The 26,723-nt window shown below is 39.3% G+C and overlaps 4 protein-coding genes across 13 annotated transcripts; 1 reads left to right on the forward strand and 3 right to left on the reverse strand.

Annotated features, from left to right (window-relative positions):
* Nucleotides 1-73: 73 nt before the first annotated feature.
* LOC139111270 (protein qui-1) lies at nt 74-12,373 on the reverse strand. Of its 4 annotated transcripts, XM_070671415.1 has the most exons (16): nt 12,242-12,373; nt 8,624-9,907; nt 8,220-8,299; nt 8,008-8,130; nt 7,555-7,697; nt 7,298-7,458; nt 6,087-6,491; nt 5,234-5,991; nt 4,590-5,126; nt 4,254-4,494; nt 3,466-4,124; nt 1,801-2,107; nt 1,502-1,727; nt 621-1,333; nt 273-539; nt 74-191 (listed from the first exon to the last, which is right to left on the reverse strand). In XM_070671415.1, exons 2-16 carry the CDS (start codon nt 8,730-8,732, stop codon nt 178-180), a joined length of 4,743 nt encoding a protein of 1,580 aa, XP_070527516.1. In that variant the 5' UTR covers nt 8,733-9,907; nt 12,242-12,373; the 3' UTR covers nt 74-177. The 4 variants fall into 4 exon arrangements, with proteins under 4 accessions (XP_070527516.1, XP_070527518.1, XP_070527517.1 ...); XM_070671417.1 differs by lacking the exon at nt 7,555-7,697; XM_070671416.1 differs by lacking the exon at nt 7,555-7,697 and having other exon boundaries at nt 8,008-8,299.
* A 295-nt stretch (nt 12,374-12,668) lies between these two features.
* Nucleotides 12,669-20,126, reverse strand: Sec24ab (Protein transport protein Sec24AB). Of its 3 annotated transcripts, none has more exons than XM_070671422.1 (15): nt 19,913-20,126; nt 19,234-19,391; nt 18,009-19,123; nt 17,735-17,890; nt 17,536-17,651; nt 17,317-17,419; nt 17,060-17,186; nt 16,871-16,980; nt 16,140-16,755; nt 15,724-16,053; nt 15,549-15,659; nt 15,261-15,433; nt 14,830-15,165; nt 14,614-14,717; nt 12,669-14,510 (listed from the first exon to the last, which is right to left on the reverse strand). In XM_070671422.1, exons 2-15 carry the CDS (start codon nt 19,370-19,372, stop codon nt 14,396-14,398), a joined length of 3,651 nt encoding a protein of 1,216 aa, XP_070527523.1. In that variant the 5' UTR covers nt 19,373-19,391; nt 19,913-20,126; the 3' UTR covers nt 12,669-14,395. The 3 variants fall into 3 exon arrangements, with proteins under 3 accessions (XP_070527523.1, XP_070527521.1, XP_070527522.1); XM_070671420.1 differs by having other exon boundaries at nt 17,305-17,419; XM_070671421.1 differs by lacking the exon at nt 19,913-20,126 and adding an exon at nt 19,780-19,906 and having other exon boundaries at nt 17,305-17,419.
* Nucleotides 20,127-20,515: 389 nt separating this feature from the next.
* On the reverse strand, nt 20,516-23,697 carry Vimar (visceral mesodermal armadillo-repeats). Its single transcript, XM_070671436.1, has 10 exons — nt 23,532-23,697; nt 23,281-23,418; nt 22,958-23,191; nt 22,607-22,773; nt 22,272-22,503; nt 21,994-22,140; nt 21,540-21,935; nt 21,315-21,447; nt 20,992-21,254; nt 20,516-20,883 (listed from the first exon to the last, which is right to left on the reverse strand). Exons 1-10 carry the CDS (start codon nt 23,542-23,544, stop codon nt 20,729-20,731), a joined length of 1,878 nt encoding a protein of 625 aa, XP_070527537.1. The 5' UTR covers nt 23,545-23,697; the 3' UTR covers nt 20,516-20,728.
* A 49-nt stretch (nt 23,698-23,746) lies between these two features.
* LOC139111305 (transmembrane protein 242) lies at nt 23,747-26,083 on the forward strand. 5 transcript variants are annotated; one of them, XM_070671496.1, is made up of 4 exons: nt 23,747-23,849; nt 24,325-24,463; nt 24,733-25,109; nt 25,558-26,083. In XM_070671496.1, exons 2-4 carry the CDS (start codon nt 24,394-24,396, stop codon nt 25,579-25,581), a joined length of 471 nt encoding a protein of 156 aa, XP_070527597.1. In that variant the 5' UTR covers nt 23,747-23,849; nt 24,325-24,393; the 3' UTR covers nt 25,582-26,083. The 5 variants fall into 5 exon arrangements, 4 of the variants coding, with proteins under 4 accessions (XP_070527597.1, XP_070527596.1, XP_070527598.1 ...); XM_070671495.1 differs by lacking the exon at nt 23,747-23,849 and adding an exon at nt 24,033-24,050; XM_070671497.1 differs by lacking the exon at nt 23,747-23,849 and adding an exon at nt 24,173-24,190.
* The last annotated feature ends 640 nt before the right edge of the window (nt 26,084-26,723 follow it).

Raw genomic sequence — 26,723 nt, forward strand, 5'->3', positions numbered from 1 at the left:
GTATATAGGAAAAACACGGAGCTGCGAAAATAATGAAACAATTTTTGCATTTTCTTCTAATCTATTATACCTCTGGTATATCTTTATTTTTATTGCATCGAATGACACGGAAGGACATTTTGTAACTTAAATATATTCGACAATCAAACGATTTGCCGATAGAAAATATTCTGTCATTTAATCTGGTATATCTGTAACATAATATTCTATTATTTTTAATTTTATATTTATATCTACGATAATAAGGATAATAAAAGATCGTGTACGCTTACCTTCTTCTTCAGAGTCTGATATTCGTGTAGCCTGAAGCGAGGTTTGTTTCGTTAACGTTCGAACTAGGCCACGAGGTCTTGGCGGCGGCGATTGCTTGTTCCAAAGTGCTTCCAGTTGATCAAAATGTTGTGATTGTGCTAAAGCGGCCTGCTCAGGACCTAGGCCAGATTGAGAACCGGCTAAACCTGCTTGGCTTATTTCTTCCATCGATGCGCTCACGCTAAAACGGCGTTTCAATCGTTCCTCGATACTCGAAACTATAATACCTGAAAATAAATGCGAAAAATATAAAATTAAATCTTTATTTTAGATAATAAAATATTATTATAATTATATAATATAATTACCTGATGTAAGATGCCCATACTTTCGTTGCCAGGTATAAGTATCTAAAGACACTTCTTTTTTCAATAATCTTTTGGCGGGTCGCTTTGGTCCTGGTGGTCTCAGATCTCGCGGCGCAACGTACGGCGGCAGCTTAACGTATTGCGCAGGAGTGTTATGTAGACATAAAATAGGCATGCACTTATGCTCCAATAAATGTACTGCCATCCTAGAGCAATCTGTAGACATTTCAACTCCTAAAACCGGTACGTGTAGCATGATGGAACTAAGCGAAGTGCCTTTTTTAGTATCCCAAACGATGAGGCTCTTATCTTCACTTCCGGAAACGGCCAGAGTACCGTCACCGGAAAGACGTACGCAGGTCACATAGCCCAGGTGGCCCGTGAGAGTATGCAAGTCGGCCCCGGTGTTGATATCCCAAACAATTAAATTGGCGTCTCTGGAGCCCGAAACAACTATAGACTTGTCGAGCACCGCGACTGCTACGCAAGTTACATGGTCAGTATGCCCGACCAATACTTGAGAGAGTTTACCGCCAGCCAGTTGCCACACTTTCAGGCTCATATCGCGGGAACCGGTGATCAGGTATTGAGAATCCGGCGTTGCTACGAGGCACGTGATGTCCTGCGAGTGCGATACTTGATGCTTCTCTTCCGGACCGGCACCCAGACTGATTATGCGCACCTGGTTATCACCGGATCCACACACTGCGTATCTGGAGTGATGGATTGGTTGAGCTGGGAGACGTTAGTACGAAAGGGTCTTGAAATAGCGGTCAAAGTTTCAAGGTGTACAGAAATGCAAGGAAGAAAGCCAGAGCCGGACGAAGAATAATATGGCACAGACAAGTTCGTACGGTTTGCTAAAAATTTTGTTCTCTCACCTCATGTCAGACGCGACAGCGAAACATCGTCCCGGTCCGCAAACAGATTGAATCAGCGTACCACTGTCCGCTGCCCAGACTCTGATAGAGCCGGCACGATCTGAACTGACCACTCTTCTTCCGTCCAGCATAGCGGTAACAGCAGTTACCGGCGCTTGATGTCTAAATGTAGCCACGACAAGTCCCAGAGTTAAGCCCCACACGCGTACGGTTTTATCCTCAGATCCTAAAAAATTTAATTTAAATACATCAATAACGAAGAGTCAATTAACGGAAGAAAAAATGTATAAGTTTTATACCAGAGGCGACAAAGAGTCCAGACGCGGAAAATGCAATGCAGGTAATACTGGCGATGTGTCCTTCGAGAGTAGATAACAATTCGTGAGTGTTAAGCTGCCATAAATTAACTAAAGAATCGACACCGCCGGTGACCGCCATCGCACCATCTCTGGAAATATCCAAGCAGGATATTGGCGCGGTATGAGGCTGTAAAGTATCCTGCTTCCCAGGTTTTTGCGGCTTCGGCGGTGGTTCTTCACCGCGAAAGCTCCAATAAGTCACGCGACCACCTCCGCCAGTTATCAGAAAATCATCTTTCTCAGTCACCTGCGAGAAATTAAAATAAAAATTACGATAATTTAAATAGGAAAAAAAATTTAATTAAAAATCTTATCTAAAAGAAAATTAGCGTTAAGAAAAAGTCCCGCTTTTATCGTTGTCTCTCATCTCGAAACAGGAATTTTGTACGACGATTTGGGAGTTCGAAATTAACAATTCTTGAACGATCATCTTCTGTACGCTTGTGATATTCTACTTATCGTTTCGAGCTTCGTTTCGCGACTCGACAGAAAAGGTTATGTCACCGGCGAAGCGCACGGAACGTCCGTGAATTGCGCCGGAATTGCGTCGGGCATTTCCGTTCTCCGGCTCCCATTACTATTTTCTTCGGCGGGTTCCGACAATCGCCAATGTCAGAGCGTAAGATCTTCATTTCGCGCGTCTTCGTCGCGACCGTTACTTTAATCCCGTCTCGAACGAGTGATTTTTTGTGAAACTTGCGGAAGACAAAGTGCGCGAATAACATCTCATCCGAATCGTGACGTTCGACACATCGCGGCCCGACTCGTACGCCGCTTGGCGCAACTTTTTGTTCATTCTGCCGACGAGACTTGGTCGTAGAATCCAGAGACTCTTGGACCTCGCTTTAGATTAAAGACGACTTAAATAAAAACTCGGTTGAAGTGAATAACGCTACGGATATCGCGAGTGCAAATTTATACGACAAATAATCGTTCGTCGCGCTTGTTAATTTTAACTTGAAGTGCTGCAAGATGTCAGGATAACCTGGAATACTGCCACGGAAGGAAGGAAGGAAAAAAGGACGAAAAGAAGGAAGGAAGGAAGGAAGGACGGAAAATAAACTACTCTAACCTAAACAGAATACAAAGTAAGTGAACTGGCAATACTCTGTGGGTGTATTCGTTCACGCAGCAGTCAGAGCAGTCACTGCACTTGTTCAGAGTTTATCTCTTATTTTCTCAATGTAGAAGAACAAAGATAACCTCTCAACTAGTGCAATAATTGCGCTGAGTCCTGCGTAAACGAATGCATCATGTAAGTCTGTCAATGTTACTGCGTATGATTTTTTGAGAAATTAAATTTTTACGAAACAGGCAAACTATTCGGATTATTAGATTATTTTGTAGGCTTGCTCGAAAGTAACGATTAATCTCGGAATCGCGAAAAAGAAACGCCGCGTTTTTTTCTGTTTCGAGGGAAGACGTCTGGAGCTCGCCGAATGCATAATAAAAAATCGTGAACAGCTTAACTCGGCGTTGATAATTTAAATACAGAATAAAATAAAAAAAATAAAACAAATATATAAATATTAAATATAAATTAAAATTAAAAAATTATAGAAATTAAAACAGAAAATCAGACTAAAAATTTTTGCGATTAATTACCTTGACCGAAGTAACGTTCGCCGATGGATTAGCGGGCAAGGTTCTAATCAATTTCCCGCTGTGCATATCGAACACGGATACTCTGCCTTCGACACCGCCGGCGATAGCTCTTCTACAATCTTTCGCCAGACAGAGACTTTTAACCGGCCCTTGATGTCCCCTAAGTGTATGGATTTCCGTGCCCGTCGCCAAGGATCTTAAATAGAGCTTCTGATCTTCGCAAGCCGCCAGAAGGAAAACTGAATCTGCAGACACGTCGAGCATGATCACCGGGCAAGGTAGAATAATACTGTTGAGAAGACTGAAGCTCTCCAAAGACCAAAGACACACAGTTCCGTCGACTGAGCCGGAAACCAAGACCTCCCCGGCGGAATCGACGCGAATAGTAGTAACGGGGCCGCGATGGTGATCGACTTTCATTAACACTTCGCCAGTGAGTAAGCTCGTAGCAATAATTCTTGAATCCTCACCGCCGCTTACGATTACGGAATTATTGAGGGCTGTGGTTAAAGTAAGAACCGGCGCGATGTGCTCGCAAATACGGCGTTTCATAACGAGATCTTTCATGTCCCAAACGATGATAGAAGTGTCCTCGGATCCAGTTAGCAGATACTGTGATTGATACGTGACGGCTAAACATGAAATTGGGCTGGAATGTCCTGGTTGTATTCCAAAAAAAAAAAAAAAAAAGAAAAATTTATTAATATTCATTATTAAAAATATATTCGATAAATCTAGATTTAGAAGGAAATAACGTTGTTGTAATTCGTATTAAATTATTTTTGTACCTTTAAATCTATGAACGAGCTGACCGGACATAACGTGCCACAGCTGAGCATCCCCCTGTGGTGGTACGACTATTACATGCTGACCAGATGGTGCCGCTTCGATCAATTTAACTCCCTGAGGACACGTAATCGCCCGTATCTGCAACGGCAGCGGTGGTTGTAGCCACCCATTCAAGGGTACGAGCAAAGGTGCGGTGTAACCATCGCACCAGGCCATAGCTGCCATGACCATTCTACTGACCTAAATAAAGAAAAATCGAACAAGCCTTTCTTAATTACCCTTATTAAAATAAAAAAGAAAAAGGAAGGAAAATGGAAAAAAAAAAAAAAACTCACGAGATCACCGCCGTCTTCGGCGACTGGCCTTAACCAGCAGATAAGTTGCGCGGCGAGTTGAAGAGGATCTCTCGTAAGAACGTCGCTGGACTTCCTCACGGCATAATACACGAGCTCCAAGTCGCGCTCGAGAAGATATCGCCTGGCATGCTCGAGAACGCATCGTAGATAGCTCACGGAAATCATCTGAGCGCTCGCGAGAAGAAAGTCGAACGCGCAAACGGCGAGTTTCTTCAGCTTATCGACGTCGGAAGCGCGCAGAAGATGCAGCCACGCTTCCTCGACGTGACGGAGGGTGTACGTGACATCCTGCGTTTGCGGCGCGCTTTGAAACGGCGTTTCCTTGATGGGCGCCGAAGAAGCGGGATTCTCTGGCGATTTGTCGGAACTGTCGTCGGCATCCTCGGAGAAAAAGAGACTGGCCAGCTCCGTGTGATAGCCGCGGGAGATGTCTTGATTGGAAAGATACCTTCTGAGCGCGGCTTCGCGACAGTGGCCGCGCCAAGAAAACATTAATCGACCGCTCATCACTCGTACCTGAGAAAATATTTTTTTAAACATTACGTTATCCGTAATACGTAAACGCAGCACGAATCTGGCGTTGAAACGAAATTTTTTCCGTATCGATTTTAATATATACTCACTTTCAGCCACGGCGCGAACGTTCTTCGAACCAAGCACCAGGTCGCAAAGTTAAATTGGCTTTCCTCCAAGAATAAAGGTCCTTCTCCTCCGGTAGGCATAATCAATTCGAGTATTTCTGTCTCCGACAAGCCGTACTCGGTGGAAGCGAGAATCGAGGCAATCCGATTAGCCGCGTTAAATCCGATGAGGTCTTCCAAACGCTCGAAAACAGCATCAACGTCGGGCGTCGCGCACACACGCCCGGAAAGATCAATGAGAATGTCAGCGCTACGTAGACGATCTTTTTGAAGCGGCGTCAGGCGCATTCCTTCGGGGGGAAGCGCGGAAGTGATGACGAAGTGAACACCCGGAGGAAGAGTAAGCGGCAGCCAGGACAAAGCGGCTACGATGTCGCACTCCAAGGGATGAAAGCGGTGAAGATCGTCGAGAAGAATAACTAATTGGTCCGACAGGGGATGCTCTTCTAGGCGACGTATAATGAGATTGAACCAATTGTTGAGGTAGAGCGGGTCGAAGGAGGCATCTCGCGGTAAATTGCCATCGTTATCTCCGCAAAGAAATCCGATATGCTGGCAAAGAATGCGAAGAAGTTCCAGGCTGTAGGAGGATCGGGGGGTCAAAGTGCACAGTCGGACGACACGAAGCGTCGACGCCGAAAGCCAATCCGGCGAATCCTGGTAGACGCGCGCGAGGATAGAAGATTTGCCGGAGAATTTCGGCCCGTAAATTAAAATTGGCCCGTGCTTGTTCTCCTTGCCTAAAAATTTTAACAAGCCATTGTATATATTTTTTTTTTCTTTTTCGGTTTTTTTTTTAATATTATTAGATTAAGTGGACGTAAAAAAAAAATACCTGCAAGGATAAGTCGTTTAACTTGCTCTACAGTCTCGTTGCCTTCGTCAGCCAGCGGTAATTCTCGAAAAAGAGCAAAATGCGCCATACTCTCGGCGTAGACTTCCTGAACCATTTTCTTCCGACTTTTAATTTCCGGATCAGCTTCGACGGATGCATTTACGAGCTGTTGAAGCCTGTCTAATATCAGTCCTCGAAACTTTCCGAGATATTCATCGTGGGCATCGCGATCGGTGTCGATACCGCCCTTATAATGTTCAACGTGAAAACGCAGGACATTTTCATGGGGCAGAACCGTCTCAATGCGATTCTTGAGCCCTTCGGCAGCAGCGGTGCATCTCGGGGCATCGTCGTTCGTCCACTCACGTATCACGGCCATTATTCCTAAGCCCTGCTGGTCTAGATCTGATAAGAAAGTTCCAACATTATACCGACAATGAATTATTAGTGCCCTCACTCAAGCGCTTCGCTATACCCTTGTATCTACACACGGCACGTACCCGCAGCGAGTAGCATATCGCAATGAAAAATGTTCCAAGTTCATTTTAAAGTGCACCTTTGTCAAATCCGACAGAGCTTTAAAGGCAGATAATTTCTCCGTGATTTTAATCGTTACACGCTTAAACATTCATAATGCATTCCATCGAAAAGCGGTAACTAAAAATAACTCGAGCACCAATTAAATTTTCTGGGCGGAAAATGAATTAACGTGCCACTAGACGTGGCGGAAAGTGGTACAATTTCCAGGCTTCTATAACGTGAAAGCCTCTTTATAAACGCGGAGCGTCTTCGGTGCGCGAAATTCACTTTCGCGAGTGGAACGTCGCGGAACGTTTGATGGGGAATAATTTAAATGGCACACGATGCCTGACCTAGAAGGTCAGGATTTCCTATTTTTGGAAGGGAAAGCTCGATAAGTCCACAATTTCAATCGCGAAATGCGACATGTTATCGGCGTGCCGTCGCACGACCGGAGTTATCAAATATTGACAGCGGCGAAGTGACGGTACATATCTCGATCGGCGTCTTCCGCTATTTATTTAGAATCTTGGAAAAGAAAAAAAGAAAAAAATATGACGCGTTCCCACGCACACCTGCGCGAAACGATGCACATGCACAGGTCGGAATTATTAATCTCAACATCGCCGTTCTAAATAATAATTGCAATATTCTCGGAGATTGCACGTCGGCAAATATCGCGACTAACTTACTTAGGCCGTAGTCCAGCTGTCTCTCCGCCGTGCTCTTCAGGATGTATTTGATTTCCTGATCCTCCGGTTGCTCGGCGATCGCACGTTCCGCGGCGGCCCTTAGCGCCTGGCGCAGCTTCGGCTCTAGATCCCTTTGCCATTCCCCGCCAACGGTCTGCACGCTGTATTTAAACGGCAGCCTCATGGTAACTCGGAAAACAAGCACGGAGACACGACGGGGATAAGGGAGAAATAGGATTCTAAAACAACAGCGTTACCTATTTGCATTCAAAACATAAGAGTGCCCATTGTGCTCGTAATGATCTTTAAGAAGAGCGCAGTGTGCGAGAAGCGTTCGGTAGGTAGCCTCTTTCAATTCCGTTGGTACCCACCCTACGGTATAATTTGTTCCCGTCAACAGCTGAAAAAGGATAACAAACGGAGAAAAACGTGTCACTCCTTCTGCATTTCGAGCGTTTTACGTACGTGGAAAAGAGATTAGAGAGAGAGAACGGCCAAGGGCAAGAAAAATAAAAGCGGACCGCGCCAAGAGCGGCGATAACAGCCCTATGGTATAATTCGTGTGGTAATAGCGGTAATAGAAGTACCCCCGGCGGAATACTTCGCGGCACAAGACGGCGTGCGTGCCGGATATGTAATTCTCAATTTCGCGCGGTACGGTAAAAGATAAATGCGGCCCCGATCGATGGCCGCGAAGCGGCGTTCCTTACCAGGAAGAAGCATCCCCTGGAATGTCGGTGGGACGCGTTGATCTCCTCCAGGATGTACTCCGCCAGGTGTGGATCGGCGTCCGGGTTGTCGCCGGCACCGTATTGCATGTCCACCAGAAGCACCTGCGGCAGGACGAAGCACAACACAGGTCGAGCCTGATGATTTCGGCGAGCTCAAACGTCAAAGTAAATTGAAGTCGGTCTGCACTGACCTCGATTCCCATATCGTCGTAAATTGATTGCAGCTCCGGGCCGACCACCTCCAGCAGCTGTTTGCGCTCCTCCGGGAAGTCTGACCGGCAAGATCGCCGAATGCGAATTCGATTGCGACATCGCGTTAATAGAAACCCTTTCCATTTAGCGATCGCTCTACGCCTACGTATTTGCCTCACGTGCGCGTGACGTTACCGAGATTGAATTCCATTTAACGCGCAAAATGCATCGGGACTCGCTGGCTTGTTCCCACGTTCTATTAACTCCGAAATGAAATGTCGCGCGAACGTTGGGCAGAACGTAAAACGCAAAGCGTGCGCTATCGTCACCGGCGTATGTATTAAAATTCAACGCGTTCCCTCTCGAGACTCGCGACAATCTCGCGAGATTCAACTCAACTTACCATCTCGTTCGCCGGCAATGAATATCTTGATGAGCCTCGGCGCCGGTAGATGAGCGGGGGGTGGGCCGCCCTTAATGACCCCCGCGATCAACTCCACTTCGAGATTCATGCTTGGACAGGCAAACTTTCGTGAGTTTGCTAATGATATTAGACGATAATCATCGTGAGATCCTTAGAGGTTCAACATTCAGATCGCATGAGATATCATCATTTTTCCTCCGAAATATTTCTTTCTCTTTATATATATATTTTTTATTTTTTTTTTTATTCTTTAATAATTTTTTATTTTATTTTATTTATTTTTTTTTTTTTAATTTTTTCTTGCAATGTTATATCACTTTCAATATCACCAGGCCTCGCTGGTTTCGTTAGACTTGGATTTCTTCTCAAAGACACAGTTATACGCGTGTATATATATCTCTTTAAGTTTATTTAAAATTCTCTGCGGAGAATTTGTACCCTTAAATTCATAAAATCTTTCTTCTCTCGGACGTTTCGATTACGAGCTTCGCCTGATTCCCTTTCGCCGTCATGCGGAATCCTCCTTTCCGTATTCGCGTGGACCTTCTGTCGTTAGGATTTTAAATCTCTCTGGAGATCCCTCGAGATCTCCGGATGTCTCAGAGTCGTCCCCGTCTATCTTGGGTCAGTACAAATCCGGCGCTTGTTCCGCGATCCTTTGGTTATTGCCCGCTCAAGGTACTCGTGTTGTTCGATATATAACGTATGTACTTATGTATATTCGATCGGTCCGGCGATCAATATTCAATATATATATATATATATATATAACATATAATAATCGATGCTCTCAACAAATGATATATAGAGATTGTAATTCTTTTTTTTATCTATACTTTGGGGGTGTATGTATATATATCTGTGTGTATATATATTTGTTCTTACGTATATAGATTCATATATGTTTAGACTTATGTCTTAATTCGGTGGCTACCTAAACAACTACGATTGTCTTCGCTAGCGGGACGCAGCGAGCGTTACATCGATTCGTCAATCGCGACAAAGCGGCCGTCTACGCACGCCTTGACGATTTCCCGTTTAATCAATCGCCAAACGACATAGATCGCCCCTCTTTCCCTCGGTCTCAGTCAGTTTTAAGTCAGTTTGTACTTGTCCCAAGCGTAGTCATTTGGTCGTTGCCCGCTGGTCAGGGCAAATGCAGCGGGGGAAAAGTGAATATTGCAGGAGTCGGCGAGCTTCAGGGTGAGTGTTCGAGACTCCGTTGCGCCGTTCTTACGTTCCCATTTTACGCCGGATGACCCTCTGCAAGAAGTAAAAACGGAAATACGGATATTTCTCTCGGTGAGGCGAAGGGCTGATTTCTGTAACCGCCGTGGAATTCGCTGAATCCCTCTGCGAGAGGGTTATATACGAGGAACGAGAGCGCTGAGTGAGGTCGCGACGGTCCGCGTTTGCCCACCCTCTTCGCGCCCCATCGCGCTGGGGTGGCTGAAAGCTGTGGCGACTTTCGCGCTCGCGAGAAGCGAAGGAATCGCCCGGAATCGATCGGGCGTTTTCACCCCACGAGTCGAATTCGGGCCGCGCGCGCTTTTTACGCACGAGCGTTTCGACCGGTTTCGCCGATGCGTATCGATCTCTTTTTTTTTTTTACGCCTTTTTTTTCTTTTCCTTCCGCCTTCGATCCCTCCACCCGCGGTGCTCGCGAGGGGATATGTCTCGCCGTAGGTTTGTAAATCCACGTTTATACTTCTCGAGACGTAAAACGAGATGCGCGCACGTAGATGCGTACGTATGCATCGCTCTGCGCGACAGGCTCGCAGCTCGGCGTGAACTTTTGACCCGCCCCAACACGTGGCTCGATCCGCCACCCGCGGGCCGACGTTATTGTTTGCTCGGAGGGCGGTCTCGTTATCTCAAGTCGGAGCCCAAGAATGAAACGCGGGCATAGAATTCAGAGACGCGAGATAAGAGCACGAAGCAACAGTGCCATAATAGGAGTCACGCGGACGCGCGTCGATGTCGGGACCGACGTATAAAACCAGCGGTGCGCCGAGGTCGAATTGAATTTAGAGAGCTCTCCGTCGACGTCGGGAATTAAATACCCAGGACGATTAATAACGATTCTTAATAAGTCCAGGAGTCCAACATGATTATGTAGCGACGAGAGAAAGAGAGCGGGCGAGGAAGAGAAGAGATCGCAGGGTGCAATATGGATTTCTACTCCAACGTCCCGCCGGAAGGGATTAAACCTTCTGTGCTTTTATCTTTCCCTTCTCCCCCTCCCCCTCGAAGGGTGCACGCCGGTTTATAAAGACCGCGTTTCAGATACGTATAATTTCGGCTTTATCTCTTTCCGTGGAGATGAATTTCGCCGGATCTCTCGGCGTGAAAGTTGGGGAAATCGTATGCTCGGCAAATGTTTGCCGTCTCGGGCACTCGACGGACACGGCAAACAAGCTTCACGCCGCCGAGTATGTCGAGTGCAATTATCGCGTCGTCATTAGGTCAACCGTGCGAAACGGGTTGTCAAAAGAATAAGAAGCGGGGGAAGAAGGGAAAAAAAAAACCCGTGTACGTTATCTGGTGGACGGCTAGATCGCGAAAATTCAGCTGAGAGCGCGAGGGTTTTGGGGAATAAAAAAAAAAAAAAATCTCGGTATCCCACTAAGTAAATGGTGGAACCCGGGGGTTACACAGGGGTGCTAATCGAACCGAAAACAACCCGATGGGGGAATACGATACCGTTATTACGAAAATAGAGAAGAGAATATCCGCGGGAAGCAACGATAAGGTGATAAAAATAGAAGAGCACCATCTCCTAGAGGATTGTCGCTAAACATAGTCTTAACCGGAGTTAACCAATTAACCTTCCACCAACGCTCATCCCGGTATTTGTTTACGAAGTTTTATACTGCAGAATACTTGAACCATGATACAGAATTCCCTGGACAAATGCTATTTCTAATTAATTTCCTTTTATCAAAAAAGCTTTTTTTTTTTTTTTTTTATCTCTCTCTCATTTGTTAACTGACAGATTATCGTTGGCACAAAGAAATAAGCTTCAAAGAGAAGCAGAGTAAATTCAGAGAGCACGAATAAATTTAAATCTAATAACTCACAAACGTTCCGGCGACTCTTTAGTTATTTGTGGACCACTTCTCGCGGGTAATTGCCTTCATCTTTTCGCCAAATTAATTCGCTACGTAATTAATTGTCATTGAATATCACTCGAACGTTCCCTTTTTTTTTTTTTACCCAATAAATCGAGCTGCTGCTCTCCGATGATCGTCGGCGAAATGTATTCCATTAAATCGGAAAATGCGAACGTTTCCCGAAATACAAATTTATAAAACATAAGACGTAACGCTCCTCCCTCTCCGGAAATCTATTCTGCCTTCTTTGCCTCCCTTCCACCGGCGTTGCTATTTGAAACTCCGGTGAAAATTCCGTGTCTACGCTTTATCAGGCCAGGATCGGGTCGTCGTCGACGAGAGGCTGCCCGCAACTCGTAGAGGATGCACGGGATGGAAAGGACGGGAAAAATCGCGGTGCGGATCTCGCGCCGTCGGTCCGGTCGATGCGGGGCTCTCTCGTACGAAAAAAATGGGGAGGGGATCCAGTCAAAACAAGGCTTACCAGGTCGTCGGGCAGCTATTATGACGGAGGCCTTCACCTGCTCGCGCGGACGACGGCACCACTACTGATAACGCAGTCAAGCGGCCGACGCCTCCAGAGCGCCGGACGCTCGGCGCCGACGCCGACGCCGTCGCCTTCCAACGTCGACGTCGACGCCAACGACGACGATGACGACGATGACGACAACGACCAACGGCGACGCCGACGCCGATATCGTCGGGCCGGAGTAGGGAGTTACAATACGTCGATGCTATCTATACGATACAGAGATTTGCATCTATTATAATACCTAATACTGTCTCCGTATATATACATATTTGTATGCGGACTTGAAGTAAAGCAATGATTTTGTCGGAATTAATTAGAGAGATTTCGTAACGTAAATCCGGAGCCAGTAAAACGACGGATTAAAGAGCGAGAGACAGTATTGCAATATACAGTTAATAGTTTATCAAAATTAATACACGTGTACACGGATAAGGAATTATTAAAAAATTAACAACAAATATACAATCCTCTCCCGTATAATTATATATATATATATATATATATGTATTTATGAATATACATATATAAATATATATTTATTAAATAATAGAAACTAAATCGCCACACGCGCTATTTTTTTGCCACTGGCGCATCGTAAAATGAGTGAGAAAGTGACCAACGCCGAAAAATCTCGTTTGGCAACATGACAAAGTACGAGCGGTACGATTATTTTACAATATTCATTTGTTTATTTCTTATAACACTTGCTAGTGCTATTTTTTTTATCATTATTTTGTTATAGAGTCCTTTATAGGCGAATTTTTGCACGCCTTAACGATCGATTCGTATTTTACATTGGCGCAAAATTGCATTCTCCATTTTTTCCTATATATTTTTTTTTTACAATTATTTAATTAATTCGATTGCAATGTTCGTCGACTGTTTGAAATTATCGTTACCACTTTACTCACCGTAAAAGTCAATTTTACAATGCAAATTAACAACATGTCATTATTTAAGGAATGACACAGCGACTGATAATATAATTTTTTTTCGTGAGTTCTGTTACTATGTCCCCTTTTGCAGTTTGCAATTTTATTGCCTGCAGGTGAATAAATTACAAAAGCGCATTGTTTATCACCGTGAAACATTCTCGTTTCGCGACTCTCATCCTGCAAGCATCTTCACGAGTTATCATTATTTATATTGAAAATGCAAAATTGCACTTATTTAATTTCGTTTCTATTGCATATAATTATTTATAACTGTATATATTTCAAATTTTTCGAAGTTTTTTTTTTAAGATGGTATCTTTTTAAGGTAAGAACACTTGCGTATTGCGATAATGATACTTTCATGACACAGAGATTGAAAGAATCCAAAAAACATAGGGAAACATAATCTTAAAAATTAACTCTATACAAGCATCATCGAAAGTAGTACATTTCCTCCATTTCAAAAGAGCTGTTTCTCTCTAAATTAAGGCTCTCTTTGTTTTATCACTCTCATTATTTACATTTATCACGTAATTGCAAATAAATAAAACAGCAAGTGACTAATAATAGGCAATGACTGGTATACATGTGTCATTGAGAAAAAACTGTAAAAAGAGATATCTTAGAATAGACGAAACACTCGATCCCAAAGATTTTAAAATAGAGGAAATTCACCGTGCTCACCATGCAGATACAATTTGATGAATTACAGCTATCGTTTAAAGAACTTTTCTACTTAAAAAATCTCGGACTAAATATGGTGTAGACATAAACGCAAAACCGTACAAAATTGAACATTGTTACTGAGCGAGTCAAAAAAATTTCTTATCCCAAATAGATACGCGCGATGAGAACGCAAGTCTACATGTTCAGGTTAGATTGAGGTTATTGATGGTAAATAATAGTAATATAACAGTAATTATATAATTCTATCGTGTTTAAATGCGTCAGTGTCTTTTGATAAGGCTGTCACTGCTGCATAAGTAGATGGCATAAGTAGATCTTGAATCACGCGATATCTCCCCAAATATGCGAATGACCCATGATCGGCTTAATGAATTATAATAATTCGCACAATTTTTAACTGCGCGATTATTTTACAATAATTCCACAATCCGATGAATAACACCCCCGATAAAAGTTGATTTCACGCACAAATTCCTTAGCTTGGTCAATCCTTCACCTGTGTCTTGAGATGTTGTAAGAATTCGTAGTAACTAAGAGCAGATTCGAATCGATCTTCGATCAGTCGCTCGATGAATAACGTCCTAAAGTGACTATCGTCCCTGAAAAATTATTTGTAAAATGTATCGTTGAAAAATTTAATTTTTTTACAATTTGTAATGACATACACATTTATTTTTATTATTTAGAAATGATATAACTAACCTGATAATTTGTACGGATACGTAATATGGTTTCTCTTCCTGTAAGCTGAACACGAAGTTTCGTAACCGTTCACTCTCTATTGTATCCAATTCCGGTAATTCGTACTGTAAGACAAATTTAAGATTAATTATGAAAATACGTTGATTAAAAATTAATCAATAATAGATAAACTTTCAATTTTTAATTATAGATAGTTAAGAAAAGTGGTGAGCTTACCATTTCTTCTGGAATAGTTGCGAAGCTTGAAGTGCCGAATACATTAGAACAGAAAACTGGATTGATGTTCTTGCCGATATAAATAAAAATTCTGTCGCCAGCGTCCATAAGAAAAACACCCCGGCTGTCGAGTTTTTCAGCAGATAAATTTAATCGAGGCGGTTGTGGACACACTTTGCCTTCAATGTCTTTTGCGTTACGGTCGTCGAGCATATGAACGGGATATAAGTTAGGATAAACCATCTGTATTAATTGCGTCAACGGCAATGTCTTCAGTTGGAACATAGCAAATATGCGATCATCCAAACGTGTACTTGTGCCAGATCGAAACGCTACCTAGAAGTTTAAAACAAAAATATTAATAAAAATACATAGAATATGTTCATATGTTAGATGTTAACAAAATTGACAAGTAAAAATTAATAATTTACACTCTTTAATAATGCGATAATGTATAACGGCAACAGCTTCAAACTTCCTGGAGCCATGAGTCCTCTGCCACTGGAAGATTGCGTTAATTTGTACGCGGAGAGGATATCGATAGCGACGTTTATTAATGCATCTCTAGCGTCTGACAAAGATGATTGAAGCGATCGATCGACAGCTAAAAAAAATATTTTACTAAATATATTTTGTCCCATTTAATTATGATTAACAAATAATTATTAAATTGTTACATTGGGTTGCACAAAGATTTATAGATTATAAGATTAACTTACCCATTTTTGATAATAAACCGATTATGCATTGTTGATCTGCAGAATGCAGTACATCTGACAGACTCGATACAACTGGCAAACACAGAGTATGTACTCTGATTCTTCGCTCACCTTAACAAATAATTTTTTTTTATTAAATAAATGAAGTAGTTTTAAGAAAAATAAAAATAATTACCTTTGCTTGAGGTATACAGAAGAGATGCTTGAAAGCATACATTTTGCACATCAGAAAGATTTTCGTCGATAGAAATTTGCATACCAAATCCAGCGTCGGGATTAATATTCGGCAAGCAGAGAAGATCAGTCGATCGAACGAAGAAACTGCCATGGAAAGCATGGATGCTAAGGCCGCGAGTGCAACGAAGGCGCATCACCGCCTCGAAACCAATTTTTCTCATTAAATAACGACGCAATAATCGTTCTAAAGTTTCACTATTCTGCAACTTCGATGCTCGAAACAGCGGTAGATGGTAAATGCAACCACCCGTAAATTTTGATACGCATGCTGCGAAACAAATAAAACAATTAAATTACAATTATATACGGCAAAGAATTATTATAACTATGTTCGATCAAGATAAATTAACTCACATAAAGTTGCCAGATCACTATATTGACTGTTTAATAAGAACAAATCAATTGCAATCTGTTGTCCACTGCAATCCAGGGCGAATCTTTTGTAGAAATCTGTTGCAGGATTGAGATGCGGCACATCTTTGTTCGCTCTAGTATTAGGATCCTCCCTCGGCTGTAAGGCTCCTGGACCGATATTGGGCAGACACGTTTGGAAAACGGTTACACGTCCTCCGGTAGCAGAAAGAAGTTTGAGAGCAGCTTGAAGTCCGGCACCAAGAGCGCTGTTAGTATCATGTGTGTTGGAAAATTTAACGGGAAGTTGGGCAAGAAGATCGCGAATAAGCTCTTCACGTTCCTTCAGATTAACAATTAAGTTTTCAGGACATGGTAAAAACACGTCGTCGATATCCAACATGATCATTTCGTGTGGTTGCGAAACGTTATCAGGCATGCTGAAGTAGTGTATAGCAGAATCAACAGCAAGAAAACCAACTTGGGTACGACTGTCGCCAGGAAGACGCGACAGTTCATCGGTAATTGTGTTACAAACGATTTGCAGATATCCGCTTTCTACCGCAAGACGAGAAACATCCATGACAAATAGATAGACAGCGGGCTGAGGTGGACGGACCTATAATTCACGATATTTATTAATTTAAAATTCCTCAAAGCGATAACTTGTAATAAATATATAATTATTTTATCTATATATATTAAATAATAATTTAAGAAAGAAATATATTAACCATATACTCGCTTGGTGCAATAAACTCTATCGTTCCAGTTCTCACTTCTGGTCGTCGAGATGGATCACCGTAAGATTTTGTCACAGGATCGAATTGAAATTCCTCAGGAACTGCACAAAATAACACATATCTAACTTTTGTCATATAATATTAAATACTAGATATAAAAAATTTTAATGTAATTATTACGTTCGTTTAATCTGAAACAGAGATTGCACTTCCATCTTCTCGAGTCGATGAAATATACAAACGGATTGATGTATGTTCGGCAAGCTCGACAACGCACGATTGTATTGCATTGAATTACTGCCAAGTGCTGTTACGAGAAAAAAAAATTTCATTAAAATTTATTTTACGATGGTATTATAAAAATAAAGTAATATATTTTTCTATTAATGTGTATTAAAAATTGCAGAGATAAATCTATCACTTACGTTATCACTTACGTTAAGATCCTTAAAAGGATGTATTAATACACCAAATGGCAATCTTGATTTTTGTAAAAGCGAATTTGATTCTGGGATTTTTGTCAATGTACACCTGAATATGCTGTAATTATTTCATATTTTTAAGAGATGTTCTTAAATTTATGTGTAACATAATTTCCGCATCTTAGACAAAAATAAAATAGGCAAAAAAAAAAAAAAAAAAAAAATATTACTCACTCAGAACTACAATTTACGGCATCTAAAAATTCCTGATGTAACTTAATTTTTGGTGGCTCCACTTTTTCAGGCAGCAGTATATTTCGGCACTGTAAAAGGTCTATTGAGTCTATTCCCTAAAAAGTATTATTAACAAATTTAAAAAAATAATATAATGGGTTACATACACAATTGTATATATTATATTTAAAAAAATTACCCATGCTTTATTAAAACCATATTGTGAAACGTTCAAATTGCTCATCTGATTATTTAATTGATTTAATTGGTCCGGGTACATATTAGGATACCTTTTATTTGACGAGTCTAATGGAACATTCGTCATTGGAGCAGTATGTTGCAAACGAGGATCGTACTAAAAATAAATTAAAATATTAGAACATTACATCACATTTTGACGAAAATATTAAAGTTTAATAAAACAATTTAGTTCTCTACTACATTAACATTATATTATTCTTAGATTATATTACCGTTTGTTGTCCCGGAGGAAGAGGCATTCCCGACGAAGGTAATCTTGCACTATGTAACTGATTTCCCGCTGGATGCGGTAACATTGTAGTATTGGCAGTGTCTTGTGGATATTTCCTTTGGCCACCTAAATTTTGATGTATGTTTTGGCCTTGAGGAATATTTCCCAATCCCGTAGGATCCATGTAACCAGTAAGTAAATTTTGAGACTTCAAAGATTGAGTGCTATGATCTTGTGAAACTCGTGGACCTATATTATGGCCTTGTGCACTATATAATAAATTTTGCGTGCTAGAATTTGACATCGACGATGTACTGGATATAATTTGCTGAGTTCCATATCTAAGCTGTGGACTACTTAAACTTTCGGAAGGGTTAATCGTTGATTGTGCTTGGACGTTTTGAGTCCTCGAAGGTTGTATACTGGAACTCACTGGTCCTTGCTGTACATAATTGTTTTGATTTAAATGTTGAGTGATGTTCGAAGGAGGTAGATTTGATGCGGATTGAGAGATCGGATGCCCCTGATCGTATGTCAAATTCTTATTCACTTTAGCAAAAGACGTTTGACTTTCCGCAGTTTGTTCTGTCGAGACTTGACTAGTCTTACTGGTGCCGCTGGACATTCCAGTAATAGTACCCTGAGGAATGCCAGAAGTAGTACCCTGCGGAATGTTGGTAGATTGAAGATTAGTCGCCCATTGATAACTTTGGTTCATTTTAGCTGGCTCTGATTTAATAGTATCTGCAAATGACGACGGTGCAGAGACCGGCGTTAAATTTTTTGTTACTGGAGGTATCTGATTCGCGGGTATCATAGATCGATGAATTTCTTGGCTTGGTGGAGACACAAAGGCAGTTGAAGGTGTACTGACTGCAACGTTCTGATGAGTGCTAGCAACATATTGGTTATGGGCACTATAAAGATTTACAGGATTATACGGTTGTAATGTTCTTGGTGGTGGGGGTAATATATTGGAGTTCTGAGGCCCGTTTATCGGCGGCATCGGCGGTCGCGGCAACTGAGGCCGATATTGGTTATGTAGATATTGAGTTGGTGATGGATCTCTGGAAGTCTCTCTGGATGGATCTCGCGACGATTGCGATGATGGTGTACCTAAAAATAAATTTTAACAATTTTTTAATTTTAATAATATATTTTTTGATCACTGACACCCTTATATAACAAAAATTTTGTATTGAAATATTTTGTTAACAAAAACTTACCAGTTAAATTAAATTGAGACTGTATCCCATTATGCTGTGATGCAGAATTTTGGCCATTTACTATGGGAGGTGGTTCATTTTTCAAAAGATTGTTGGACTCTGCATGGAATGGATACTGGTAACCGCTTGACTGTGACATTTTATTGCTTTAACAATCACTGAAACGAAATATATTTAAAAAATAACATGACATTAAAAATATAAATTTCTATGTATATTACATATGAAACATATAATTCTAGATTATCTGACTAAAGTCCATTGATATTAATATTCAAAGTACAAAATGTATAAAAAATATGGTAACACCCATTTAACTTCCGTTTTAATTGCTACTATAATTTAAAAAATGACGGAAGGAATTCAATTAATTATCCTGGGAAACAAGAATCATGTAATTATGGTAAATTATAGGTCTAAAAAGTACAGCTTATAGAATCATTTAAAGACACTCCAAGGACTGCAGGAAGCTGTAAGAGGACTTGAATAATTAGACAGGTGAGGCGAGAGGACCAGTCGCGTGGAGCTTCGTTTCGGGACGATTACCGTCTTAATAATGTATGAGGAAAGAGAGATATATAGATCAGCAGGTTGATGTTTCGAGAGGCAAAGCGCACTGTCAGCGTGTCAAAAGGTTAAAATTTCGAAGGTAGGAGCTGGAACCGCTGTAAGACTCTACCTTTACAACGGTATTAATCGCCGAAAGTTAAGAACGGATGGACGCAGGCTCGAGCATCGCCCTCGTTGACGATCGCCTTTACGCAGCACGGGATGGCTTTTTAATAGCAGCGATTCATGAACGAAGGAACTGAGCGAACAACACACACGTTACGTGGCAGCTTGCGCGACCGCTGCGCCTCTGGCAGTGACTGGCTGTGGCATGTGACGATACAAGATGGTATTACGAATTTGCGAGAATAGCGAGGCCGGGCTTGACCTCGTTGCTCCTATGCAGGGAATAACTTCGACCAAGCCATTACCTCAATTGACAATTAACTCGAGAATTATTCTTATTTGTTTTGTCATATTTTAACACATATAAAAGAAAATTACGTAAAATGATATAATAATAAAAATTTTAATTGCAACTAGTTTAACTAGACTGATTAATTAAATCGACAATTAAATTTAAAACAAAATTTGTTGTGACAAATAATATGTTATGATAATCTAGTCGATGTTATAATTCCAATAATAAAAATAACTGTTTGCTTATTTCTCGATCGTTTTCGCGAATATTTTATAATAGGAGAGTCAATCGCGCAATAGCACCAACAGAATGTATATACATCAATAGAATATATATTTTTCCATAAATAAAATAGATTTTGCAATCTGTGTGGATCAAGTTGGAGACAATTTGGTCATTCGAAGAAATCGTACAGCTCTTTGGAATGATGGAAGATACAACAGTGAAAGAATGGCAGGGCGCATAAACGCGTAAGGTTACCGAATTGGTCATTGGAAATTGAATTGGTCATGATTATTGTTATTTTTAATCGCAGTTTGATTCCAAGGAGGTTACCAGCACCTCACGTAAATTGGTAACACGAGCCTGCAGTTCTGTGGGAGTATTCTCATTTATTTGCAGTTGCAACGTTTTGCACGCGTCGGTTAATCCGCAGTTCTTGAGGTGCTCCTTTAATCGGCCTAAAACAGACACGTATAAAATTATTAATTATATTATATTAATTATTAATTATATTAACCGATCTAGCATAAAATAATGACGATTCTTTTTCTTCGTGAATTGTTCACCTGATTGCAGAACACTATCTAATAGCGTTAATGCATTTAATACAATGTGCACATCGAGATCTTTGCGTGCGAAAAACTCGCACATGTTACGTCCAAAGCCTGCTTGGATTAGTAACTCTTCGGATTCCGCTGGGCAAATCTTCGTCAGTATCGTAAGACATAGAATCGCTTCATTTTGCATTAACACGTGCTGCGCCAAAAGCATGCCAACTATGTGCGGCACCGCACCGTATTTGATAATTGACGAGACGATTTGCTTGTCTCTAAAAAAATATATACTATAAATTTTCGGAGCTTAGGTCGCTAAGGCGTTGAGAACAAACCTGCTGTTATTTATTAGCCAGGCAATCAATCGATTTGCTTCACCCTGGACGCCAGGATGGTCCTTAGTATCACACCACTCAACTACCCGCTTAATTAAATCCTTTTTTTGTCCTAAAGAAATTGCTGCTTCCTCTAAAACAAGCAGACAAATTTTAATTATTACGCTACTCTTCCAGAGTTATGACAATTGTTTTAGTTCTTGAAAAAAATTTAAAATTACTTACTTTGTCCATCTATGACTATTCTAAGTGTTCCCAGCAATTTGAAAACGACGGGAAAAGTAGGGATCTCAAGCATTGGATAAAGTACATCGATCAGACCATCGGCAAGGATCAACGATTTATTGTCCGCGGGTATGACGAGGTTGCGTAACGCGCTGAGTAAGGCATGCTGACATCTGATATTGCCTGATGTACTTCCGTTTTTTTCAAGAATTTTTAACAGTTTCCGATGAATCCCCTGCTCAACCATGCACTTGCAATGTGTATCGGTTCGCGCAACATTACCCATGGCTAAAACGGCGGTAATTTGCAGATCCTCGTCAACGCTCTCTAGCCATTCCACCAGTTTCTTGTATACGAAACCTTTGCCATCGTCGTAAAGGAAATTCATGCTGTCATCTAAAAAAAATAATGTTTATTAAAGCCGATAAAATTTACATATCAATTTAAGACTCACCTCCAGTTAAAATCAAAACGATTAAGTTGCAGGCAACTTTGAGAATCGATCGAGTTTCTTCATCATTGCATTGGGGACCATGTTTTTCTAATAATTTCAAAAGTAGTTCGCATACACCTGCCTTAGCTAACAGCAGCTTTGCATTTTCTGGAATTATTATAAAGTTACTACACTTTAACTTAATTCAACTGTGCACATAAATCTAATTAAATTGAAATATTTAATCACTCTAATTCCAATTTGCACAATTTAAATTAGAAATTAATTAATTAATTTACCATCTTCCGCTTGGCCATGCAAAAGTTCCAAGCACATTTCAGACAGCTCAGAGGAAGTGTCACTAGCCAATATATCGACCAGAACTTTTGTCAATCTTTCATCGAGAAATACAATATTCTCGTCGTTCAATATTCCAAGAGTAAGTAATACATGCATTGCTGCTTCACCACCGCCGATTCCATCTTCTTCTAAAACGTTGCAAATAATTGGAACCATGCCTTCCTCAAGCGCCTGTGAAATGTACCTTAATAAAATTATCGCTTACGGTCGCTTTTTATTTTACGATATTATAATAAATTGTTAATCGCAATAAATTCATTTTTTTTAAATTTACCTTTTTATACAACATATTTTGATCTACTAAAAAATTTAATAAAAATCCAGCTGCAACATTTCTAAGAAAACTGGCATCTTTGATTTTATTTAAGGCAATTCCTTTTCTCAATAATGCTAGAATCATTTTTAAACCATCTTGTTCCTTCACCAAATTTTTACCAATTTCTGTAACATAAAAAAATTTTTTTTTTAATAACGAAATAGATGCGTGCTCGTGTAAGTAAGTTCTCAATATAAATATTTATTCAAATACATCAAAAAAATGGAGAGATTAAAATTTGATGGCTCTTAGTTAAAAACAACAGATATAAAACAGATTTTCTCATAGAAATATAGCTATTGCTGTAACCATTCTCATAGCAGATATTTCCTAAAGCTCTAGAAGTCTGAATTAATATATCTATATCTTCTTCCTTAAGCAAATTGATCAATGCTTGTATCAACTCCAAAGTGGTACATTTCTCCCGCCCATGATCAGTCTTTGCAATCTCTGCAATGGCTTTTGCAGTTTTTGCTACAACTTGTTTAGATTTGTGCCCAAGTAGTGTAAGGAAGACTTCATCAATGACTAATTCAGTGATCTCTGAAATCATACATCACTTAGTTAATAGCAATATTGATACCATTTTCAAATTATAATATTTATTGCAATTTATATATATCCGGTTGTACCTCCAATTGACGTTTTACTAACGTTCACCACAGAATCCAGTATTTGAACAACATTAGGACATTCATTTTGTGAGCCTTCAAGTCTTACAACACACTTCAAATCGTCAACTAGCTTATCAATATTATGCTTTGCCTCACCTGTAACATATACATTCGTGAGATACAGTTCATCATCTATCTCTTACCTATTACTCCTTAAAAATAGCCAGCTGATAAGGAAAGTGCGATTAGGTGACAATAAGAATGATTACCTTCCATGTCCATCGTGTAAGCCAATGTCGAAAATTACGCCAAACTTACACGCGAATCGTTCGCAATTACCTCACAGTCTTGGGAAAAAAATATCTTGTCAATTCCTCACTCAGTTTGATGTGTAATCGACTTTATACTAAGACCATCGTAACCGAGCATTTCCTCCATCCTACACTCGTCACTCAGAGGTCTCGGAGTAGTCGTAGTCACCCTTGTTATTTCTCAATAGCACATGCGCAACGCGTGAAATAAAAATATAATTGTGGTCTCTTACTTATCAAGAGAAACAAATAAAAAACCTTTTATAAAAATTGTTTGTGAGTATATAATTGACGTACGTTTATTCGTGTGATTAAACTTAAATTGTAATGTATCTAAATGTAACATTAATAAATAAAACATTAATAAATATAACCTCGATTTGCCGCTGGCGGATCATAACGTATTTTCTCTGAACTAAAAAAAAAATTGATTTTACTTTCAGTTGCTTCTTATCGACTGCAGCGTAAAAATCAATAGTAAAACACTTCGAGTATTTGAAAATACATAATTGTTTAATAATTAATTAAAGAAGAAGTTTATTGTAAAATATTTCGTTGTTGTAAAAAGGGCAGGATTTTTTTGTATGGTTTATTAAAGATTTAATAATTAATCAAAGGTGTTCATAAAAAAGAAAAATTGGATTGCCCTGAAAAGGGCAGATTCTTTTTTTTCTGCTTTATAATAGATGTGTCCATCGTCACGCATGCTCTTATTCTTCTCAATAAATTTTTCTGCATTTCCTTCTCGTAGTTGGAGATCTTGGCGCTTCAAAAATGGCAGATAACATTGGTTAATATTTCTTTATGCGATTGTAACGCGATGGCCGAGCTCAATGATACCGTACAAACGTCCGTTACGAAATCTGCAAAACAGAAGGAGAAAATTTATGGTACGTTTTATTCAAGAAAGGTATTAATGGCTATGCATTCGCGCACATGTTATTTACTGTGAGCTAATCTAACCTTACTTTCGCAATAGCAGCAGTGGTTTTCTGCTATTTGCTATACAAGTACATTAGCTATGCTATGAAACGCATTTAATTTTACATTAAAAATTAAAGAGATAAATAATGCTGTAATATGTTTAATTTATATTCAATTACGTTCCTTTAACAATTTTTTTAACATTAATAATCCTTTAATAAAATTATTTTTGTAGCTGCAGTATTTTTAAGTGCTGTTGGAAGTATTTCTGCTCTTACTGGGTTTGCTAGAGCACTGGCAGCAACAAGGAAGCAGGATCCGAAACATTTTGGAGATGGAGTATCTGGTGTAAAAGGAATTCCTGAAACTGGAGCCTCATTAGCTTTAAGAGCTCTTGGTTGGGGTACATTTTATGCAGTCACAGGATGCAGCCTGCTCTTTTATGCAATTTGGAAAATCTCTGGAGCCACCAATTCAGAGGAATTCAGATTAAAAATGGGTTCTCTGCTACCGAAAATACCTAAGAATGATCCACCTCAAAGTAGAACAGAGTTTAAAGGTTTGACAGATTTGCTGACATATATTTCAGAAGATTGGAATCAAAATAAAGAGGTACAACATCCTAATTATAAAATATTCAGATCATATTTAACTAGATTGCTATTTAGTATATAATTCTTTTTAAAAGTATTTTTGTAACATTTAAAAGTTAATCTCTTAACTGGTAGTTAGGTAGTGATTTTGTAATAATTGCACTATAAAAACATAAAGTTTATTTCAAGTTATAATTATAAGATTTTTTTTTTTTTTGCAGGAATGATATTTCATTATATCGACAACCGTTATTGACCTAACATTTAATTTACAAAAATGTATGTGATTTGCAGTATTGAGTGACGTACGAATATATTGCATACATAAATATTAATAAGTTACGTCAAACAGGTTTTGTACAGGTTTAAAGTAATTATTGAAAGTTGTACCGTGAAAGATACCACAAAAAAGTATATTTATTATATGTAAATTTATTTAATAAAAATTACGTTTTCTCATTTCGTAGAATACAGATGCGCATGACATTTAATAACCCGTACCAGCCAATTTCTTTTTACGAAGGGAAATACAAAGAAGGAAAAGGGGAAAATGAAGTGAAAATACGAAAGAGAGAAAGAACAGAGGAAAGGTGTGTGTCTAATTTGGAAATAAAATATTTTTACTTTTTACTTTTTAATGAAATATTTAATAATGTTTATTAAATATTGATTCGCAACTTCACATTTATAATTGTAAATTATTGCACTTTTCTGGTTTTTGTTAAATGCTTATATTATATATTTAGCAAATTTCTTGCGCGCGAACAACTTAGAAAACACAGAAATTTGTATTGTGTATATTTTTTTTTTTTTTAATTAAATTTGTAGATAAGTTTATTTCATTAAAATCACGCACATAATTAATTGCACGTTTTTCTTTAAACAAATATTAAAAAAATAAATTTTTATAACATTATTTGAACGGAAAAATTTGTTGTATGAGTCTGCTATCAATACGAGATAAGTCACGTTAAAGGAACGTGAAACTTAATATACACTTGCGTGAAACATGATGGCAGATACAAAGCTTCTTAACATGAAGGATTGCATAAGAAATAACAATGTTACAGTAAACAATCAGTAATGCATAGAAAAGCTTAATATATTGTTAAAAAACATTAGTTTATATTGGTGAACAAAAATAACATTTAGATCATTGCTTCCGAAAATTCTTACATAAAATTAGATTTGATAACACATTATAAGTACATAAGCAATTATTTATAATTTTTCGTGATTAATTAATAACACAATAGATGAATATTTAATTTTTATTATAAAGAAAAATTACTAATTTTTATAAGAATATATCAAAATCGGTAATTAATATTCACAATTACGTATAATATAAGGCCATTTATGCTTTTTTCAATTTTAAAATAAAAAATTGCGATTAAAATAATTGGTGTCTAACAATAATTAATTTTTTTATAAATCTATAAATATATTCTGTTAGTAGTTATTTAAAAAATAGATTATTCATACAACTGAATGATTATTTGTCAGATATATCCTTGACCTTTTTAAATGACTGTGCTGAGTAAGTTTTTCGACATATTTCTCCATGCATAAAGTCGTAATTTTAATGCTTCATTATTCACGTAATAAAAAAAATTAAAACGTAATACAAGAA

The sequence above is a fragment of the Cardiocondyla obscurior genome, linkage group LG23 (genome assembly GCF_019399895.1).
Source record: "Cardiocondyla obscurior isolate alpha-2009 linkage group LG23, Cobs3.1, whole genome shotgun sequence".
Taxonomy (NCBI): Eukaryota; Metazoa; Arthropoda; class Insecta; order Hymenoptera; family Formicidae; genus Cardiocondyla; species Cardiocondyla obscurior.

Bases quoted from the DNA above. Each gene is read 5' to 3' on its own strand.
- Vimar (XM_070671436.1), bottom strand. The intron at 22,774-22,957 runs GTTACAGCAATA...TTTATGTTACAG, and splicing joins AAATATCTGCTATGAGAATG to AAATTGGTAAAAATTTGGTG. The intron at 22,141-22,271 runs GTAAATTAATTA...TAATAATTCCAG, and splicing joins GCATGGCCAAGCGGAAGATG to AAAATGCAAAGCTGCTGTTA.
- LOC139111305 (XM_070671496.1), top strand. From the start codon at position 24,394: ATGGCCGAGCTCAATGATACCGTACAAACGTCCGTTACGAAATCTGCA. The intron at 24,464-24,732 runs GTACGTTTTATT...TTATTTTTGTAG, and splicing joins ACAGAAGGAGAAAATTTATG to CTGCAGTATTTTTAAGTGCT. The intron at 25,110-25,557 runs GTACAACATCCT...CTCATTTCGTAG, and splicing joins ATTGGAATCAAAATAAAGAG to AATACAGATGCGCATGACAT.
- LOC139111270 (XM_070671415.1), bottom strand. From the start codon at position 8,732: ATGAATCTCGAAGTGGAGTTGATCGCGGGGGTCATTAAGGGCGGCCCA. The intron at 6,492-7,297 runs GTAAGTTAGTCG...CTTTCTTATCAG, and splicing joins ACAGCTGGACTACGGCCTAA to ATCTAGACCAGCAGGGCTTA. The intron at 4,495-4,589 runs GTGAGTTTTTTT...TTCTTTATTTAG, and splicing joins CCGAAGACGGCGGTGATCTC to GTCAGTAGAATGGTCATGGC.
- Sec24ab (XM_070671420.1), bottom strand. From the start codon at position 19,372: ATGTCACAGTCAAGCGGTTACCAGTATCCATTCCATGCAGAGTCCAAC. The intron at 17,652-17,734 runs GTAATTTTTTTA...AATACTTTTTAG, and splicing joins ATGGTTTTAATAAAGCATGG to GGAATAGACTCAATAGACCT. The intron at 17,420-17,535 runs GTGAGTAATATT...AAATAATTACAG, and splicing joins GCCGTAAATTGTAGTTCTGA to CATATTCAGGTGTACATTGA.